Source organism: Aquarana catesbeiana, linkage group LG06 (genome assembly GCF_042186555.1).
Source record: "Aquarana catesbeiana isolate 2022-GZ linkage group LG06, ASM4218655v1, whole genome shotgun sequence".
Lineage (NCBI taxonomy): Eukaryota > Metazoa > Chordata > Amphibia > Anura > Ranidae > Aquarana > Aquarana catesbeiana.
In genome coordinates this window covers 38,440,423-38,462,870 of record NC_133329.1, presented here as the reverse complement: position 1 = coordinate 38,462,870, position 22,448 = coordinate 38,440,423, and the positions used below count along the sequence as shown (strand labels likewise).

General features: G+C 41.2%; 1 protein-coding gene across 1 annotated transcript in view; it reads left to right on the top strand.

Moving 5' to 3' along the window:
- The window catches only part of LOC141148318 (interferon-induced very large GTPase 1-like), a 48,298-nt gene extending 29,691 nt beyond the window's left edge, over nucleotides 1-18,607 (top strand). The window contains exons 2-3 of the mRNA XM_073635645.1: nucleotides 9,437-9,747; nucleotides 12,027-18,607. Of these exons, the coding sequence (XP_073491746.1) occupies nucleotides 9,456-9,747; nucleotides 12,027-16,738 (5,004 nt within the window). The 5' untranslated portion in view covers nucleotides 9,437-9,455 and the 3' untranslated portion in view covers nucleotides 16,739-18,607. The remainder of the gene's footprint in view (nucleotides 1-9,436; nucleotides 9,748-12,026) is intronic.
- Nucleotides 18,608-22,448: the final 3,841 nt, after the last annotated feature.

Below are 22,448 nucleotides of genomic sequence, written 5' to 3'. Positions count from 1 at the left end.
GGTAAACCCAACTGAACCCTAGATCCTGTGTCGGTGAAACAGAGGTGTCGAGAGTGAAGGTAACAAGCCCGCTTAAACCAGCAGCTCCACCAAGAGTTATTGCTACATGTGGGGGCGTCGTCCAGGATTTGTTGGCCATCAATTCTCGCAACCTGGAGAGGTGTTTCACCGGGAGTTTACGGTGAGAGCTGGACTTTGTCAATTTTTCAGGAGAAGAAGAGGTTAAAAGTTGCAGGACTTTATTTCTGACTGCGTAGGCGGTGGGCGCCAGTAAAAGCCCGGGAGCTACGTGATCAGAAGAACAAGTGGGAGGAGCCTACCCTACTTGATACCGCATGGGACGCGTGTATGTGTTTGGCGCCAGAGAAGAAGAGAGGCCTTGTGATCGTGCTGAGAAGATCAGAGTGTGGCCATGTCTTTTTCAGCGATGCAGCCAATTATGGGACCAAGAATGTTCCCTGCGAGCACCGTGTCGAGTACGGTGTTGACCGGAACCCTGCTTACGGATACCGGTATTCATCTGAAGCCGCAGGGGAGGTTTGTTCTCTAAACTGCCGGAGATATTGAAGGGCTGGGCATAATTTGCCACAAATGTGAAGGACTGACCGTACATCTCCGTCCATTTGGTCACTGCCCGCAATGTGGAGAATATCTGTTTATGGTGGAGCAACCTACAATGTCGCCCCGTACTAATCGAATGGATTGGACAACTGGTATCGCCACAGTGGAAGCTGCTACTGCTGCGGAAAGAGAACGGCGGGCCGCGACGTTGCCTGTTGTTGCCAAAAATGTTCCGGAGAGAGATACTGCTGTTGCCGTCTCATCAGGGGACATTACTTTAATTTCAACGTCCACTACACCTATCCCTGTTGTACCTGTTCCGAGGAAGGTGGGATATGTGAAGGCTTCCCGCAGTCGTGGTCGAGGCCTACCCCAGAGACTACCCGAACCGGATCCAACAAAGTCCACGACAGGAACGGGTGAGCAATTGTTGGGGAATGTATCTGGGACTGTAAATAGATATCTGCCAGCAGAAGAACTGGGAGATTCAGGGATAGAATCCATGTCGGATCTCTCCGGTGATGATGACCTATTTGAGACTATGTCACAAGAACTGTTGTGGGCCCAAGGTGAAGATGCCGCCTCTGCTATGACTTTCCCTGAATGGACTGCCCTGACTTCTGGGAAGACATCACCTTGTGTGGAGGCACACAGCACTGTAAATGAGACATTGTCAAAAGTTGCTAGTTCACTTCAGACGCCGGCTGGATCTATGGTGAGCAAATCTTTGAATTCTTGTGTGCCTCCTGGTATGGGGAAAAATAGACCCTTACCGAAACTTGCACGTTTGCAGAGAATGTTGAACAAACGTGTCGCTACGGAATATGGCTCGGAGTTCCCTTATGTTCCCTAGGACATAATGCAAGTGATTGAAGCTAACCGGGAGCTTTGGTACAGTGAAGCTGTTTGGGACTATTTGTCTGTGCCTAAGCCTTTCCGAAAGACTGGATGTTCCGTTAAAATGGATGAACGTTTCAGCGGATGTTTTATGCACTGGAATTTCGGTTGGCACATCTATGCTGACAGAGTGGTCATCTGCAGGCCCGGAAAAGATGACGTTGTATATTTCATCACTACAGTGGATAAACTGGGAAAGGCACTGACATTGCCAGATCCCCGGTTTTATTGGTAATTATGGACAAAAGAACTTTGGGGTTAGTTAGTTAGTTAGTTAGTGTCAGTGTATAGAGATCTTCGTGGTCAAGATCTGAATACTCATCTCAGTATTTTAAATCCAAGGACTTTGCTAGCCGGATTTCATTTAAGAAAATATATATATAGGGATGGACTCCTAAAGATTATTCTGATGTAGATAATGGGGAGAGAGTTTCATTTTTAAATGAGACTTTGCTCCTAAAATTGTATAGCTTGCATGTGTGTTTAATATGTTTTCCTTTTCAGGAACCATTGGATCTCCTATCAGGCTGTTAGGCTTTTCAGCTAAGATAGATAGTGTGGTTATGTACAGTCATAGGATGGTTTTGTTTACGGATGTGAACATAATGTTTTACAAATGTTAACCTTGTGATGTCTTTCTACTGTCTTTCCTTCTTCTTTAACTAAATCCAAGTTTTAAGCTCAAGTACCTGCTCTCAGGCTTGGAAGTTATTATTTTTGTGACAGACGTTGAGGACAACGTCTATTGTATTGGGAGGAGTATGTAGCGCTGGTAGATTTTAATCTACCGCTGATAGGTAAATTTAGTGGGTTGCTTATTAGAGGAAGTTAGATTTGCCTCTGTTCCAGCTTGGCTGACGTTGCATGTAGTTCTGCATTGTGCCGGTGGGTGTCGTTGTCACCATCGGCTGGTGTTGGAAAAGCAACGTGTTGAAGCGGATGCATGCTCCTCTGTCCCGGAGATAACTCGGTGGAGGTGGTTCTCCGAGTTGCATTCTGGGAGAGGGTATTTATGGGACAGACGCCATGTTTTAGGGTTTGTTTTCCAGCCACCTGCTGGCCCTCCTGGCCGACAGGTATGCACTAAGAGTACCACCTTGTGGTCCTCCGTTCCGGAGGCCCACGTCACTGTGGCGTGTGGGTGAGCCCAGAAGCCTTTCTGGGGCCTACCACAGCGGCAGAGGAATGGTCCTGAGCTGTCTTTCCTGAGTGAAGAAGCTGGACAGCCGAGGAGATCCCAGGGGAGGACTCATCATGGAAGGATCATGCAGAGTGCTGGTCTGGAGAGGGGCATGGTGACTCGGTTGGAGGACGCATTCCGAAGTAATCTTACAGTATAGTACTTCCGGGTTGGCTTAAAGGTTCAAGTACTGTGTCTGACAATTCACTACAAATCAATACATCCTGTGGCAGAGGATCCTACAGGTTTTGCTTCAAACCTGTCTGTGGCAGAGACTTTAGTTCGTGCTACGTGCTGGCTGCTAGACAAGTGAGAGAGGTCTATCCAGGCGGGCAAAGATTGAATCCCACAAGGGGAGTGTTTTCAACCACAAGTGATCAATCCCAGAGAAATGTTCTAAAGAATACTAAGGAAAGGTATTTGAGCTTCCCTGCAGCTTTCCTTCTACCTCTTTCCTCTTCCTTTGTTCGATTATTAAAGCATTGGAAAACCTACTCAAGTGTTTGGTGCTTATATCGTTCGGAGGTAAACTCAACGGAACCCTAGACCCGGTGCGGTGATGAAACAGAGGTGTCGAGAGTGAAGGCAACAAGCCCGCTTAAACCAGCAGCTCCACTGAGAGTTATTGCTACACTAGCATAATAAAATAATAATGTCAACACAGTACGAGTTACTCTTCATGGAGCCAGGGCATTAACAAGTCCTAGGAGACACACCTCGACCATTGTCTGTACAAAAAAATTTGGATGGCCGCACAGTTTCAAAATATGTGTAAAAAATCTGCATGAGATGAAGTGCACCACCAGCAGCCGGGTGACTGAGTAGGGAGTATTTTAGCCAATCTGGCCGGAGTGAGGTAAATGCGACGTAAAAATATGTATTGTATAATGTGATCCCTGGTCGATACCAGTCTTGAAAAATTAATTTCCCAAATATCATCCCAGTCTTCTCCGTCGAACTGGGGAATCATTGCCTCCCAGGCCGCTCAACAGAGTGCAAGAAGCCACCCAACATCTGAAAACAATTGTTGATAGATGGTAGACAGGGCCTTAACTAGAGAGTCATCCCTAAGTAAAGACTCCAGGTAACTCATTTGAATCCTAAGAATGGGATTTCCAAACTGGGCATTATATGCATGTCTAAGTTGTAAATAGCAGAACAGGTGGGTATTGGGAAGGTGGAATTGGCTTTCAGAGTATGAAACTGAAGGAGCTTTCCATTATCCTAGATTGTAAGCTCTACCGAGCAGGGCCCTCTGATTCTTCCTGTATTTAATTGTATTGTAATTGTACTGTCTGGCCTACTGTTCTCGGCGCTATATAAATCCTGTATAATAATAATTACCCACAATATCTCCAAGACTCTTAATACAGAATTTAGTAAAATGACTGGGTCTGAGTGTAGACGCTATAACTTTCACGCAAACCAATTAATACACACCACTTATTAGGATATTTTTTACCAAAGACAAATAGCAAAATACATTTTGGCTTAAATTTATGAAGAAATTAGATTTTTTTACATTTTTTATTGGATAGGTTTTATAACACAAGTAAAAAATATAGTTTTTTTTCCAAATTGTTGGTCTTTTTTTGGTTATATAATTAAAAAAAAAATACAGAGGTTATCAAATACCACTAAAAGAAAGCTCTACTATTTTTGTACCACCATTTTTTACCAAATACAAGAATTTGTAAACAAAAAAAAAATTATCCATTCAGTTCCTGATTTCTATTCGATTCTCATGGAGTTACTTAGACACAAGTGACAAATGATTCACACCCAGAGAAAAAAAATGAAAAAACAAAAATGAAAAAACAAAACAAGTGCAACACAATACAAAAATCTCTCAATAAAGTGTAAATAGCGAGAATTAATCTTGCATCTTTGTATTTAACCTTGCGCTGTAAGTGCTGCACTTGTTTTGTTTTTTATTTTGTAAATTGTATTGTAACTGGATTAGAGACCTGTTTGACTGCCATACAGAAAATTTTAGATGCACTTTAACCACTTCAATACTGGGCACTTTCACCCCCTTCCTTCCCAGACCAATTTTCAGCTTTCAGCTCTCTCGCACTTTCAATGAGAATTACGTGGTTCTGCAACGCTGTACCCAAATTAAATTTTTATCATTTTGTTCACACTAATAGAGATTTCTTTTGGTGGTATTTATTCACCATTTTTTTTATATTTTGCGATATAAGCAAGAAAAAAAAAGAGCGAAAATTTTGAAAAAAACGATATTTTCTACTTTCTGTTTTAAAAGAAATCCAGTAAAAATAAAATTTTGTCATAAATTTAGGCCAAAATGTATTCTGCTACATGTCTTTGGTAAAAAAAAATCCTGTTAAGTGTATAATAATTGGCTTGTGTGATCACAGACAGATGTGCGCAGATAATCATGTACAGATGTTCACAGATGATCACAGACATATGTGTGCAGATGATCATTGGGACAGGTGATTTTACTGTGATATATTATGTTTTTACTATGTGGGGACATGTGTGGGGTGACATTGTGTGGGGACATGTGTGGGGACACTGGGCCGGTGATCATTGTGTAAAAAGCTGTAAAAAACTCATACTCACTGATCACCAGCCGGCTGCAACGATCCGCTCTCCTCACTGACAACTTCCATGTGAGGAAGAGCAACCGGCTCTCTATTTACATCACATGATGGCTGTGATTGGACACAGCCATCATGTAATCACAGAGCCCTCCTGCCGATCTAAGATGCGCTGTGTCCGGGTGACACGAGCGCATCGGGATCATGCTGCTGTGCAGGCACGCAGCTGCACGATCCCGCTCCTTCTGAGGGCCGTTCGAGAACATCCACTCCGAAGGAGGAAACGCCCACCCGGCCGTTTATGTGCAGTGGCCGGGTGGGAGGTGGTTAAAGCTTGAATCGAATTCATTAAACAGCATCTGCTTACTGGGTGCTAACATCATGACATACAATTCCAACATTTTGGTTACAATTTTAGTTGTATGGTAGCTGTTGTAAATTGGCAAATGTTTAATACCTGAGCAGCATATTGATAAACTGTATGAAGTGTAATGTAAATCAATCTGAATTGTTTTTAAGTCACATCCTTTTTATTTTATTTTTTTTTTTACATTTAGCAAGTTATATTGTGTTTTTAAGTTCTTGAGAAAATAAATACCGTATTTATCGGCGTATAACACACACCGGCGTATAACAAGCACCCCAATTTAGGAGGGAATTTTAAGGAAAAAAAAACTTTTAGGAGGGAAGTTGAAGGGAAAAAAACTTACATTTAAATGCCCATCATTGCAGCCTTCTCAGTGCAGCCATGTCAGTGCAGCCTTGTCAGTGCAGCCTTGTCAGTGCAGCCCTGTCAGTGCAGCCTTGTCAGTGCAGCCCTGTCAGTGCAGCCATGTCAGTGCAGCCTTGCCCCAGTGCAGCCATGTCAGTGCAGCCTTGCCCCAGTGCAGCCATGTCAGTGCAGCCTTGCCCCAGTGCAGCCATGTCAGTGCAGCCTAGTCAGTGCAGCCATGTCAGTGCAGCCATGTCAGTGCAGCCTTCTCGGTGCAGCCTTCCCCAGTGTCCAGTGCAGCCACCCCAGTGCAGCCTCGTCAGTGCAGCCTTCCCCAGTGTCCAGTGCAGCCCTGCCCCAGTGCAGCCTTGCCCCAGTGCAGCCTTGCAGGATCCTATCTCCACCTCCAGAGCTTAAAAAAAGCCGACCGCGATTTGAAAATGGCGCCGCCGGCACCAAAATACACAGAGCCGGTCCTCGGCTCTTCTCGGCGGCTCTCGTGCACTTTCGGCTCCACTCGTAGTCCCGCCCGGGATGGGCGTGACTGTGAGCGGAGCTATCCGAACCTAGCCGAGTACACTCGGCTAGGTTCGGGCGGCGACGAGTGAAGCCGAAAGTGGCCGAGAAGAGCCGAGGACCGGCACTGTGTATTTCGGCGCCGGCGGCGCCTTTTTCAAATCACGGTTGGCGATTTTTAACATCTGTGAGCTCAGGATCGCAGGGGATCGGCGTATAACACGCACCTGCGATTTTCCCCTGATTTTAAGGGGAAAAAAGTGCGTGTTATACGCCGATAAATACGGTAATTATTGTTTCTATTAGTAGTATTACAGTTTTAGGTGGTGGCTTTTATCCAGTTGAGTTCAGTATTGCCTCGTTTCCACTGATCGGATCGGTTCGGGTTTGTTTGGTATGGTACACTATTTTCAGTGTTTCCATTATGAAAGCGGCCCATACAACCGAACCATACTGTACCATTCATGGTCTTGCTTCAGATATGAGGCCATAGAAAATGGTACAGCACGGTTAGGGCGGAGCTACTGGTATCACACGATACATTCCACTGATTGGCGGACAGAAAAAACGCTTCAGCCTGATGAAGGGGCGCGGCTGTCATGTCACCGCAGCTCGTACGCCCTGCAACGCGTCGCCCGACCAGTGACGTCATCCCTCCTCGCCGGTTGTTCTTTCCTTCTGCGCTCCGAGCCTCGATTTGTGTCCTGTCACCGCTGCGGCCGGCCATACATCTCATACATGCCTCTTTCCACACACGAGCCTCCAGCCAGCGATTAAGGGTTTTAGACTGACCTGATGTACACTCTATGATGGATGATGTTTCTATGCTCACATTTACATGCCCTTTGATGACTTCTAAAATGTGAGTTTGATCGCCACTATCTTTTATGAATAAAATTGTTTTAAGTCTACACCCAGAGGCGCCTCTCTCTTTTGCTTCTTCTCAGGATTTTGGAATCTGGTTTTGGTTCTCGGTGAAGGCAGCCCTATTTGTGGACTTACCATCCTGTCCCTTTGGATCCTTGGATTTTTCTTTTACACTATTATGACTGTGATATAAATGTGACCATATATACATATATATCCTTCATGTGTTTTTTTCATATATACTCATTCACCACATTTACCAGCTCTCCACATATATTTTAAAATATCTTTACATACATCTTTTTGGTTTCATATGTGGTGCTGTTGGTGTTACTTAGAGATACCTCTTTTTTCTCTAATCATTCATGTATGTATATATTTTTTGAAGGCAGGGAGGATTTTTGTTTTGATGTTTTTATTGCCATTTCCAGTTTTTTGCGCCTATACTTGCATACAGAAAAAACGTCAATGCTCTTGTCAAAGGCATTTTTTCGAAACCCCGTATGGCCGCTGGCGGTCCGACTTGCAGTGGAGACGCTCACCTGAATACCATTCTAACCCTTCCAAACTGTACCAACCTGAACCGTTCTGCTCAGTGGAAACGAGGCATATGTTTTCTTGCATTCTTATTGTGATGTGTTCTCTGTTACATTCCTCTCTGACTTCCTGCAGGAACTTCCTTTGTTTATATCCTTCACAAAATCTATAATGGATTTTGAGCCAGCTTTTAAAAAACATTTGGCTATTACTGCTACAGTGCATTGAAAAAGTATTCACAGCCCTTGAAATTTTCCACATTTTGTTATGTTACAACCAAAAACGTAAATGTATTTTATCGGGATTCTTCTTATTAAGCAATGAGTGGTTCCTCAGTCCTCGGGTGTTCAATCTTCCTTCATTAACTATGAAGTGAGGGTTTTCCCAGGTGGATCTAGTAATAACTTCTTAGAATATGAAACGTGACAGTTTTGGCTGATGAGGCCCTGGTTTCCATCTCTCCTGCAGTTGAGCATAGAGTCACCAGTGGCTCTGCAGGTGACACCAGATGTGCTCTCTCAAGGCTAGTTTTCCATTCAGCCACCAAAAGACTACATTTAATGGTGTGGAAGTAGAGAGATGAATTTCTGTGAAGTTCACTGAACCCTGTTCGAGATGAACCCAGGGCAGTTTGGCTTATCACTAACTAAATTCTACAGAGTAGGGCTTGGGACCCAACAAAACAGTATATCTATACAGGTTATAGTTAGAAGGAATCAAAGGACTCAAAAGCCCCCCCCCCCCCCCCCCCCGATCAGTTAATGCACTGTACCATTAAATCTTTTTAGAACAGAAGGTATTCACATATCTCAATCCATCACTTATCTAAAAATTAAAAGGATTATTCCTCATTCAAGACAGTGGGTGGAGCCATGCAACTTATACAATTTGGAATAAATGGTTATATAATATAAGGTTATATTTGCACTATACGTCAGTGGTTCTAGATCTACATCTGGCCAAAGAGGTATAAATGATTCCTTTGAATGGCTCCCCCCACTGCCCTGGAATTAAGAATTATGCTTTCTGTTTAAAAAGACTTCACTGAGAAAACTTTCACTGGTTAGAGCGAATGCAAAAGTGTGAAAATTACAGTACAAATTATGTAAAATCCATGTATAGGCCAAACTTTGTTTTATCTATTGGATAGAGAAGGGAACATTAGAATCCCAGTGAGTTTTTTTCTTTGTGTTTGTGGATATCCCTTAAATTCTTGTCCCTGAAGCCACAACAGGAAGTGAGTGCAAGTCCCTACAAAGTGAGAGGAAATCTCCTTTTATACAGTTTATACAGTTACCGGAACAGGTAACCCATTGGAAGATTTATTCTCACCTCCTGTTCCTGTGACAATTTAAACATTTTTATATTTCCCCTCACTTTCTGTCTTGGTGGCAATGAGCAGGTGAATCTCCCCAGTGCTAGCAATAAAAACCAGACAAAAGACCCAATCCTTCCCTACTCCGTCCAAAATTATTTTCCTTTTACATACACGTTTTAGGTAAAATAGGGTAAATTATGTGGTTATTAAAAATACATTTTAACTTTAAAAATTAATACTTGCAGATTAACTGGTCATTTTATTTATTTGTTTATTTTTAGATTCTGAAATAAAGAAATCATGACTTCTGGCACAGATGCCGCAGAGACGATAAAACGTCTTAGATGGAAATTAACGGAAGTGTTTGAGGAGGATGTGGAGGGTTTGTGTGATGAGTTGGGATCTCAAGGCCTCATAACCATGAATGAGATGATTCAACTCCAACATGAGGAAGATCCAAGAGGGAAAGTTGAAAAAATGATGAACATCATACTACAGAAAGATGAACACTGTCAGACATTCCTGTGTCAGCTTGAGAACATGATCCCCAGATTTCCAGCACTAAGTTATCTGTCCAAGTACTTTCCAGAAAGTAAGTAATCTCAGCTATAGGAGTATTTCACTAAAAAGCATGCCTTATTTAAACAAATGAGTTACATTTTTATGTTTCTTGATATTTAGTACTTCATTTAGTATTATTTTTTGTTGTTTTATCTCAATTTTTCGCAGGGCACTCTCAGCTTCATCCACTCTTTTTTTTATTTAAGTAATTACAAAATACAGCTAAAATTAATCTGGCCAACAACCATGTCACTTACTATATGCAGACTTTGTCTGGACAATTGGAAAGCCACAATCTAAGATATATATATATATATATATATATATATATATATATATATATATACTGTAGATTTTACGTTAACATTTCCCAATGCCTGAGCAGTGTTTCCATTGGAAATGCAACTTATATATTTTCTATTACTTTACTTTAGGCAGCTGTCATCACTACAGGAGAACTCCTTTGTCAGCCAGCCATTTCAGGTTCTTTTAATATACCTACAGCACAAATGTATTCATATATGCATTGAGACCGTTGTTCCATACCCAGAGCCCCGAAGTAGCCAAAGAACATGGCCATCCCCTTTGACATGTATTAAATGTAGTGGGTTTCCAAATCCAATGCCCAAAGTAGCATGATAAAAATGTGGGAGGCTCCAAGTATTTTAATGGCCTTGTATTTTCTCAGTAAAACAGATGATTGTCCTTGTTTTTCAAGGTAGAAAACCATTCACATGCACATTATTGTTTTAAACAATGTATTTTGGTAATGCTTAACATTAGGTTCGATATTAAAAACATTGTGTTCTAATAGAGCCCTTATCTTTGCTAAAATGACAGCCATTGAAAATACTAAAATAAAGTAATTTGAAAAAAATATGGCAACCGTGAGTCAAGCACTGCTTACCTCCTGACTTTGACAAGTCTTTGCTTTTGCCCTGGTAATATAACCGCCCTACTACCTGCTTGGAACATCTCCTGATCGGGAGCCGCACTACCGTCGCGGGAGACTCCCCCCCTCTTTCTCCACCCCCCCTTTTTATCTTTCTGTCTGATCCTCCAGGAGCAGGCATTATACAGTGGCACTCGTTACCCACAAACTCTAGAGGAACCCTAACCTGGCACATTCCTGCACCTTCGTCTTTTACCCCCTTTACTTTCCTACTCTATCCTCAACCATATGGCCCATCTATATGGGATATCCTTTCATCTTCCAAGCTATAACTTGTTAATGAGGTAGAACACATACTAATTTACCCCAATAATAGATTGATACTTTAACAGTCTATTATATTACATAAGTGTGGGTAGAGGTATACGTTGCGCACCCCCATGAACCCTTTCCCTTGACTCACCCTTGTTGAGGGCGAGATAGCTCATACGATTGCTTCCTTATGCAATCTTTCCCCGGGGGTTCTTATTCCGTTCAATACCTACATACCTCTTACGCCATACCTCAACTTTTGGACAAGGCCATAGTGAAAATTAAAAAAGGGAAAAAACCGAGCTATAAGTGATATAAGAGTCCAAATATGAAGTCCCATATAGCATAAATTGAATAGTCCCAATGATAGTCCAAACAGGAAGGATCAATAGGTGGTAAACTTCTTTCAAAAGACACGGTATTACTGAACACAATCAGCGGAATACTCCAACATATATTGCGCATACCAGAAGTAAGACTTTAAGGGGCGAGTGGCTTAAACCCAGCCTGGGCCTTTAGATGTACACTCCAGGTGAAACAGGAAGGGCGCCCTCATCCCGTGTATCCACAGATATAATACAAAAGAATATGACAAAATCCTTCCTGTTTGGACTATCATTGGGACTATTCAATTTATGCTATATGGGACTTCATATTTGGACTCTTATATCACTTATAGCGCGTTTTTTTCCCCTTTTATATTTATTTGGTGGGCTACACTTATAACCGCAGCTTGTTTTTTCTTTCCTTTCTTTTTTCCTTTCTAAGCCCAGTTTTTTCTCCTTATATTCCATAGTGAAAATTGACAGATGTTCCCCCACCCGTTCACAGCTTGGTCCCATTAGGGGTGTTCGGGTGGACGGGAGGCATATTCCACATCGCTCACAGGTCAATAGAGCGCCTCTGTTCCAGTCCCTTTTTGAAATTCAGTTGTATTGGTTCTATATTGATTGTACTATTTATATTCATCCCCCTGCAAATGATCTTACCTATACTTGTATACGCATTTAATGTATCCCATTTGAATATTTATATACCTTTCTGTCTTTCTTTTGAAAACCTCAATAAAAACATTGAACAGAAAAAAACATTGTGTTCTTTTACAGATAAATTGAAAATTTTCCATGAACTTCTTGTCAATTTAAATATGGAGCATTTAACTGAATCCAAACTGACATTGAGCCGCATCCTAGAAATTGGAGCAGAGATTCTGAGCGATGTCCATCCCCAGACTATTCAAGACGTACCATGGCATTTTCTGAGAAAGCTGATGGCATTGAACAGAGCTGCACTTAATACTCAGTATGGAAAAGATGCACAAAAAATCAATTCAATTGAAAACATGTTTGAGTCATTGACTGAAGAGGAAAAAAGTCCAAATGAATCTATTCACCCCCTGGATGTCCTCTGTGTTCTCCTCCATTGTTCAGACAGTTTTCTACAACAAGAGATTGTATCCAAATTGTCCATGTGTCAGTTTGCTGTCCCTCTGCTTCTCCCTGCTGGTGACGGGTCACACTGCACCCTCATGCTTTGGGCATTGAGAGACATTGTTAAGAAGTGGAGACCTCAGTCATTATCTGACAGAAAAGGGTTCAGTGAGGACAATGTGGTGAATATTTCTATGCCAATTTTTTCCTTCATCAGATTGGGTAACACCAAGCTATCCAAGTCTAAAATCTTAAATCAAGTTCTTAATTCAGCCCAACAACACCAAAACTTCTTCATACACAATGATATGGAGGGCGGAAACATTGAGAGGAAAATATCTGATGGACTGGTGGAAATGTCCTGGTATTTTCCCTGTGGTAAGTCTGATGTTTTCCCAGAACCCATCGCAGTGACCAACCTACGAGGAGACCTGGAGACCAACTGGGACCAGTTCATGCTTCTGACTCGAGTCTCCTCAGCTGTATTTATATTCATTGAAAGTATTTCTGAGAAACAATTCAAACTGTTATCAACCTTCAATAACATTGAAACCCAGTTTTATCTTATTTTTACTCCAGAAAAGGGTAAAAAAATAAACTTAGAGACCACAAAGCACATCAGAAATCTAATGACAATTTTAAAGATGAGTGCAACCAATATTATTCCCAAAACCAGCACAGAAAATGATGCAGCATTGGTGAAAAAAATTCAAAATGGAATTGAGAATGTTTTAAAGGACTGTCAGAAAGAAAGGCAAAACCTGTTTAATACTCAAAATAAAATTGAAGGCCTTCATATCTCTGTTGACGAGAATTCAGTTGAATGTCGGAAAGCAAAAGGAAGTGCAAGCCAAATTACTTCTGTAATAAAAGATGTGGAAGGGTATAAAAAGGAAACACTGAAATTACAGGGAGATCTGTGGAAAGAATTGTCAAAAGTAGAAAAAGAACTGTGTAGAATGACGAAACAAGGGGAAAAAGATGCACAAGACTATCAATCCGAGCTCAAACAAAAGCTCAATTCACTCCATGAAAAACAATACCAGCATCATATTCCTGTAGGCATATTTAATTTTACTGAAGCAATTACTAACCTTTCCAAGGCTGAAAAACATTATTTCTTGAAATGGATGAAATTTGAACTGGATTCAATTGCAAGAAATAACATTTCCTTGTTGCAGTCTGAATACAAGGAAAAATGTAACAGTAAATCAGATACCTCAGAACTTAAGCAGCTGGATAAGAAGATCTCAGACAGTTCTTTAGGAATAGAACATTTCCTACGTGAGCTGGGACAGTTTTATGAGGCTGAGTATTCTACATTTGTTAACAAACAGAATAACACAACCACAAGACAATTCACTAAACTCCCAGGTATTGCTGCAGATTTTCTACTAGATGGGTTCCCATTGGAGTTGATTGATGGTGATGCCTCTAATATTCCTTTACAGTGGATAACTGATGTTTTGACTAAGCTAGACAATAAAACAGGAGGACAATGCAAAATGAGAGTAATAACGGTGCTGGGAGTGCAGAGTACAGGGAAGTCCACCCTTCTGAACACCATGTTTGGTCTCCAGTTCCCAGTGGCCAGTGGAAGATGCACAAGAGGAGCCTTCATGACTCTTCTAAAAGTGAAAAAGAACTTCCATAAGGAGCTGGGCTGTCACTTCATCCTGGTGATTGACACTGAGGGGCTGAAAGCTCCAGAGTTGGCCTCCTTGGAAGACAGCTATGAACATGACAATGAACTGGCCACACTAGTGGTTGGGTTGAGTGATATCACCATCATTAATATGGCCATGGAGAACACATCAGAAATGAAGGATATTTTACAGATTGTGGTCCATGCTTTTCTTCGGATGAAAGAAATCGGGAAGAAACCCAGCTGTCAGTTTGTACATCAGAATGTCAGTGATGTATCTGCTCATGATAAGAACATGAGAGACAGGAAGAAATTTCTGGAACAACTTGATGAAATGACAAGAGTAGCTGCAAATATGGAAAAGAAAGGTGGAATCACCTGTTTCAGAGATGTGATGGATTATGATCCTGAGAAGCACAACTGGTATATTCCTGGATTGTGGCAAGGGGTTCCACCAATGGCTCCGGTAAACTTTGGCTATAGTGAAAATGTTTATGAATTAAAGAAGTATTTGCTGGGATTTTTAAAATCACAAAACTCTAACAGCACTCGGTGCAAAATCCCTGACTTCATCACATGGGTAGAAAGTTTGTGGAGAGCAGTAAAACATGAGAAGTTCATCTTTAGTTTTAGAAACAGTCTGGTGGCTGAAGCTTATACCAGACTGTCTATGCAATACTCCCAGTGGGATTGGGAATTCACCAAAAAGGTCCATAGCTGGATGATCACCAAAGAAACTTACATCAGAAATCAATCTGCAGGTAGTCTCAATGCTGAGATGTACACGCAGTTTAAAGTTGATCTTCAGAGTTTACTGTTAGAAGAAGAAAATGCAATGCTAAAGCTACTAGAAAAATATTTTGAAAACAAATGTGAGAATGTTCATCTCATTGAGCGATACAAGGAAGATTTCTTTATGAGTGTGAGGTTCCTGAAGAAAGAACTTGAAAGGAATGCTCAATATAAACTCAACGAGGCCGTTTCAATCCAGAAAGGTAAATTCAAGATTCTGGACATTCAGAAGACATCTCAGAAACTGATCGAGAAAGAAATAACAAATCTCCTAAAAAGCTGCAGAGAAAGAAATTGTGAACTTGGTGACATAGAGGCAAAGCATGAATTTGAAGAGATGTGGAAGAAAACACTCTCTGATATACAAATAGAGGAACTGACAAGACGTACCATTGGACAAATGATTCTTCAGCAGCTTAGGAATGAAATGAGTGTAAAGGGAGGCGGTGTTAATGAATATCTATACAATGTGATGAGTTTGGATGACTATGGGATCAATCCATTTGTTACTGACAAAAGCCATGTTGAATGGACAATTTTTTCCAGAGATCGCAATGCAATCTATATAAGTCAGGCACACTTGGACAAAATAGAAGGTCTTGCAGTGACTTTGATAGATATGTGTGACACATACATCAAAGAAAGGGCAGGCAACACAGGGGATTATGATGAAACTTACTATCAGGAGTTGCTACACAAGATCAATGATAAACTCAAAGACAAAACTAGTATAAAACTTCATTTTTCCTCCAAGTTTGAGCTAGATATAAAACTTTTCATCTTTGGAAAAGCATCTAGAGCATTTCAGGGCATACATGACAGGTTCATTCAAGAAAATGACCCCAAAATTTGCCTTGAAAAATTAAAACCTCAATATCTGGCCACATTTAAGAGCATATTCCATGAGAAAGATGAGTGTCAGAGCAGGGCCAAAAAATTCTGTGAGCTCTGCCTCAAGCCAGCGCTAACTGATTACATTCTGCGACATCTCGGCAAGGAAATCATTGATGTCATTCTGCAAAGTTCTGACAGCCACATATTTAGTAGCAGAAGTGCTTTTCAGTTAACTGTGCTGGAAGACTTGCTGAAGAAAAAAGAATTTAAACAATATAAGTCTTACATTAATCATTATAAGACCTTTTTAAAAGACTGGATCTCTCAGTACATTACTGCGAAATTCCGGAGTCCAGCGACACTAAATGTCTTAGAAGAAAAACTTTTATCTCCCATCATTGAAAAAATGAAAGAAGTCCTGAAGAGTGAGGAATGTGTGAAAACAGAAACCATTGTAACATTTCTGGAAAGTTTCTGCAAGTTACTGGACAAAGAAATAGTGATTTCACAGAATGAAATGACAGTGATCACTTTCCACAATACAGCAGATGTCATCCAGTTCTCTGATGACATCCTTTACTATCTTCCAATTATAAAGCAGCACATTTTATCAGACACAGAATTGTTGGACATTGAACACCTTCTCTCCAGAGTCACACTGAATCCTCAGGAGGAATTGTTGAATAAAGTGATTGGCTGTGGTAAGCAGTGTCCTTTCTGTAAAGTCCCCTGTGAAAATACCGGTGGTGATCACCAGGAGCACTCTGCATCTCTTCATAGACCTAAGGGACTGGGAAGATACAGGTGGAAAAAAGATGAGACTTTAGTCACTGACATCTGTTCCACTTCTGTGGTATCAAAAGCTAGATTTAGAAATTCTGATACAGAAGGAAAATTTTACCCATACAAAGACTATCGTAAATACTATCCAGATTGGGCAATTCAGCCTGATGCCAACCTCAAATCCTCTGATTATTGGAAATACATTTTTGTACTCTTTAATGATAGGTTTGCAGGCCGATATTCTGCAAAGCCAGCTGAACTTCCAAAAGACTGGGAGAAAATCACAGAAGAACAAGCTCATGCCAGTTTACAGGAATCTTTTAAAATCAAATAAAAATCACATGGCTGTATTTGTGTCATCACCCAATATGCAGTATATTCAGTATATTGGTTCTGAACGTTACAGATATATTTTTCTATATTTAGTTTTCAGTCTAATTATTCATATTAGTCTAAAACCCTCATTTGCTCATGCTGACATGTGTCTCCCTGCACCAAAGGTCTCCTGCAATTAGAAAGGGTTTGTGAGGAACATAATGCCAGCTGTCAAGCTAATGTATTGTCACATAAATATGCACAATGTCAGACTACATAAACAATAACCGACTTTGGCCTGAACTATTGACTACACTTCTGCCCAGTAAATTTGTGCCTCACTGCCAGCCTCTTCCTGTCCCTGACTCTGATCCTGCCTATGACTTGGCGTCTTACAGCTCAGCTGTGGCTAGACCTGGCTTGGAACCTTCCTCCGCCTTTAAGTGACCCTGGCACATCCACCGTGCACTGCCAGCTGTACTCCTGCTCACCTAATACCAGCGCTCTCAAGTTCCAGCCACCAGTTTCACCACCTTGGGACTTGTACCTTTCCTTCACCCCTGCAGACACTGTCTCAACTTTCAGGAGTGCTTAGATGGGAACTGTGCAAGAGGCCACCTTCATCATCTCAGGCTTTGCATACAAGTGCATGACAGGGTTGATGCCAGTGCGCAAATTCAAAATCAGACAAGGGAACATGGCTGGATTCAAAGCTTGTTTTAAAATTTGTCCTAAAGTGTGCATTTGGGCTGGGATCGCAATGCATTAATGCACATGTGTTGATGCCCCTTATGCCACAAGTTAACGTGCGTTGTGTTAAGACAGTCCATTCATTTGAATGAGCTGCCTAATGCACCAAAAATGTGTATTTACTTTTTTTTTCTCTTTAATGTAACACAACACATAGTAGTACATCACTATGTACTGTTGTGCAGTGCAATTCATAAAAATTGGCAAGGTGTGTTAGGGAGCCATTCTGAATGGATAGCACCACATTGCAACAACATGGCTATCATCCATTACTGTACATTGTGATAATGCATGTGGTAAAGGAAATTTTTAGACATGTGCAATTCCTTTAGTTCCGAATTAGTTTTTTAAAGAATTTCGACAAATTCATTATATTCGGAAGTATCCAAATTAACAAAAACCCGTTTACCACATTTTTCCAAATATTCGTAAAATTAGAATATTCGGAAATTCGACAATGCAGAAATTCGAAAACCCAAAAATTAAAAAATTTGAAATAATAACTAACTAATAATAACGTAACTATTACTAATGGGGCGTACACACGGTCGGACTTTTCGACTGGACTCGTGTGACGGACGCCGACGGACCAAATCCACAATCCGATCGTGTGTGGGCTTCACCGGACTTTTCCAGTCACAAATCTGACGGACTTTAGATTTGGAACATGCTTCAAATCTTTACGTCGTAACTCCGCCGGACCCAGAAATCCGCTCGTCTGTATGCTAGTCCGGACAAAAACCGACGCTAGGGCAGCTATTGGCTACTGGCTATCAACTTCCTTATTTTAGTCCGGTGTACGTCATCACGTACAAATTCGTCGGACTTTGGTGTGATCGTGTGTAGGCAAGTCCGGTCGTTAGAAAGTCCGCCAAAAGTCAGACGAAAGTCTGTCGGACAGGCTGTCAGACTTTTGTAGCTGAAAAGTCCGACCGTGTGTACACAGCATAACTATTAAATTATAGGTATTGGGATTCCCTTTCAAATTTGGCTGCTAGTGAACGTAACGCATGCAAATTTATCTGAAGTTATGAATTATGCAAAATAATGAATGCCGTATTTAAGCAAATGGAACATAACAAATTAATAATAATAAATAACAATAATAATAATAATAATAACTTGTATTATTATTATTATTATTATTATTATTATTATTATTAATTAGTTCTGTTTTATTTGTTTAGATGTGGCATTTGTTTTTTCGGGTAATTTGTAACTTCGGATAAATTTGTATTAGTTACGGATTTTCGAATTTAGTAATTGCGATTATTTTAAATGAATGACCCAAAAAACGAAAAAAAAAACAAACAAAATGTAATTAAAACGAAAACGAACAAATTTTCTGGCACTGCACATGTCTAGTCATTTTACTGCAGCACAACGATGTGAATGGGACCTGAGTTCTAAGAATCCTGACAACAGAGACAATGTGAAAGAGAGCATTGGGACCTAAGAAGTCATTCTAGTTGTTTTATCTATCGTAACAGCCATTCCAAAGTGTTTCTTATTTTATTATCTACTGTACATGAATTATAAAAGGGTAGATAAATGGAGTGCCCAGTATTCAATAAGAAGCAAAATGGAGGTGAAAATATAGTAATTTTTATTGAAAGTAGCAATCTGGTCCTGGTCAGAATTTTTTTTTAGTGGAGTTTGTTTCTGAACTATATCACTGTTAGGCGAGCAATTGCCATTGTATCAATGAGATCATCATACTTTATATCAATATCACCATTTTCCTTGTATTTACTGAGACATTTATTTACCGTGATCTCTTTCATCTCTGGACAGCTCAGAACTGTAATTTTTCTATTTTTATTTTATTATTTTTTATAAAATTTTTATTACTATTTTTAGCAATGTGCTTTCCATGCTAAAGTTTTGCCAGCTTGTTTTTCTATGCAATTTTTTTTCTAACCTATGTATCTGTGGAACAATGAAAATGTTTATTTAGAAGTGAATATTTTTTGCATTGTTATCTTTTCTTATATATTTTATAACCCATAATAATGTTGTTTCCAATTCTTAATACTTGTTACACATAGCAAATAATCATGCAATGTGTTCACAATAAACTGATTTGAAATCTTATAATTTATGTTGTGTCTTTTGTTTATAATTTTAACTTCTAATCTACAGGCTGACGTGTGCCCCAACAAAGGGTAACTAATGTACACTGTTCACACTGAAAAGAGGGTATATATATATATGCACACCACACTATATTACCAAAAGTATTGGGACGCCTGCCTTTACACGCACATGAAATTTAAGCACTTGACGACCGCCTCACGCTGATATACGTTAGCAGAATGGCACGGGCAGGCAAAATCACGTACCTGGTACGTGATTACCTTCCCGCGGGCGGGGGTCCGATTGGAGTTTTTTTTTTCTGATTACTGCATGGTGTCAGTTTGTGACAGTGTGATGAGGCAGTTAGTGTTAGCCCCCTGTAGGTCTAGGGTACCCCCCTAACCCCCCCTAATAAAGTTTTAACCCCTTGATCACCCCCCGTCACCAGTGTCACTAAGCGATCATTTTTCTGATCAATGTATTAGTGTCACTGGTGATGCTAGTTAGGGAGGTAAATATTTAGGTTCGCCGTCAGCGTTTTATAGCGTCAGGGACCCCCATATACTACCTAGTAAATGTTTTAACCCCTTAATTGCCCCTAGTTAACCCTTTCACCACTGATCACCGTATAAGTGTTACGGCTGACGCTGGTTAGTTTGTTTATTCTTTATAGTGTCAGGGCACCCGCCGTTTATTACCAAATAAAGTTTTAGCCCCCTGATCGCCCGGCGGTGATATGCGTCGCCCCAGGCAGCGTCAGATTAGCGCCAGTACCGCTAACACCCACGCACGCACCGTACGCCTCCCTTAGTGGTATAGTATCTGTACGGATCAATATCTGATCCGATCAGATCTATACTAGCGTCCCCAGCAGTTTAGGGTTGCCTAAAATGCAGTGTTAGTGGAATCAGCCCAGATACCTGCTAGCACCTGCGTTTTGCCCCTCTGCCCGAACCAGCCCAGCCCACCCAAGTGCAGTATCGATCGATCATTGTCACTTACAAAACACTAAACACATAACTGCAGTGTTCGCAGAGTCAGGCCTGATCCCTGCGATCGCTAACAGTTTTTTTGGTAGCATTTTGGTGAACTGGCAAGCACCAGCCCCAGGCAGCGGCAGGTTAGCACCAGTACCGCTAACACCCCCGCACGCACCGTACACCTCCCTTAGTGGTATAGTATCTGATCGGATCAATATCTGATCAGATCTATACTAGCGTCCCCAGCAGTTTAGGGTTCCCAAAAACGCAGTGTTAGTGGGATCAGCCGAGATACCTGCTAGCACCTGCGTTTTGCCCCTCCGCCCGGCCCATCCCAGCCCATCCAAGTGCAGTATCGATCGATCACTGACACATACAAAACACTAAACACATAACTGCAGCGTTCGCAGAGTCAGGCCTGATCCCTGTGATCGCTAACAGTTTTTTTGGTAGCGTTTTGGTGAACTGGCAAGCACCAGCGGCCTAGTACACCCCGGTCGTGGTCATACCAGCACTGCAGTAACACTTGGTGACGTGGCGAGTCCCATAAGTGCAGTTCAAGCTGGTGAGGTGGCAAGCACAAGTAGTGTCCCGCTGCCACCAAGAAGACAAACACAGGCCCGTCGTGCCCATAATGCCCTTCCTGCTGCATTCGCCAATCCTAATTGGGAACCCACCGCTTCTGCAGCGCCCGTACTTCCCCCATTCACATCCGCAACCAAATGCAGTCGGCTGCATGAGAGGCATTTTCTTTATGTCCTCCCGAGTACCCCTACCCAACGAACCCCCCCCAAAAAAGATGTCGTGTCTGCAGCAAGCACGGATATAGGCGTGACACCCGCTATTATTGTCCCTCCTGTCCTGACAATCCTGGTCTTTGCATTGGTGAATGTTTTGAACGCTACCATGCACTAGTTGAGTATTAGCGTAGGGTACAGCATTGCACAGACTAGGCGCACTTTCACAGGGTCTCCCAAGATGCTGTCGCATTTTGAGAGACCCGAACCTGGAACCGGTTACAGTTATAAAAGTTACAGTTACAAGAAAAATAAAAAAACACTAAAAAATACATAAAATAAAAAAAAATAGTTGTCGTTTTATTGTTCTCTCTCTCTCTCTATTCTCTCTCTATTGTTTTGCTCTTTTTTACTGTATTCTATTCTGCAATGCTTTATTGTTATTATGTTTTAACATGTTTACTTTTCAGGTATGCAATTTTTTATACCTTACCGTTTACTGTGTTTTATTGTTAACCATTTTTTTGTCTTCAGGTACACAATTCACAACTTTGAGTGGTTATACCAGAATGATGCCTGCAGGTTTAGGTATCATCTTGGTATCATTCTTTTCAGCCAGCGGTCAGCTTTCATGTAAAAGCAATCCTAGCAGCTAATTAGCCTCTAGACTGCTTTTACAAGCAGTGGGAGAGAATGCCCCCCCCCCCACCGTCTTCCGTGTTTTTCTCTGACTCTCCTGTCTCAACAGGGAACCTGAGAATGCAGCCGGTGATTCAGCCAGCTGACCATAGAGCTGATCAGAGACCAGAGTGGCTCCAAACATCTCTATGGCCTAAGAAACTGTAAGCTACAAGCATTTCATGACTTAGATTTCGCCGGATGTAAACAGCGCCATTGGGCAATTGGGAAAGCATTTTATCACACTGATCTTGGTGTGGTCAGATGCTTTGAGGGCAGAGGAGAAATCTAGGGTCTAATAGACCCCAATTTTTTCAAAAAAGAGTACCTGTCACTACCTATTGCTATCATAGGGGATATTTACATTCCCTGAGATAACAATAAAAATGATTAAAAAAAATGAAAGGAACAGTTTAAAAATAAGATAAAAAAGCAAAAAAATAATAAAGGAAAAAAAAAAGCACCCCTGTCCCCCCCTGCTCTCGCGCTAAGGCGAACGCAAGCGTCG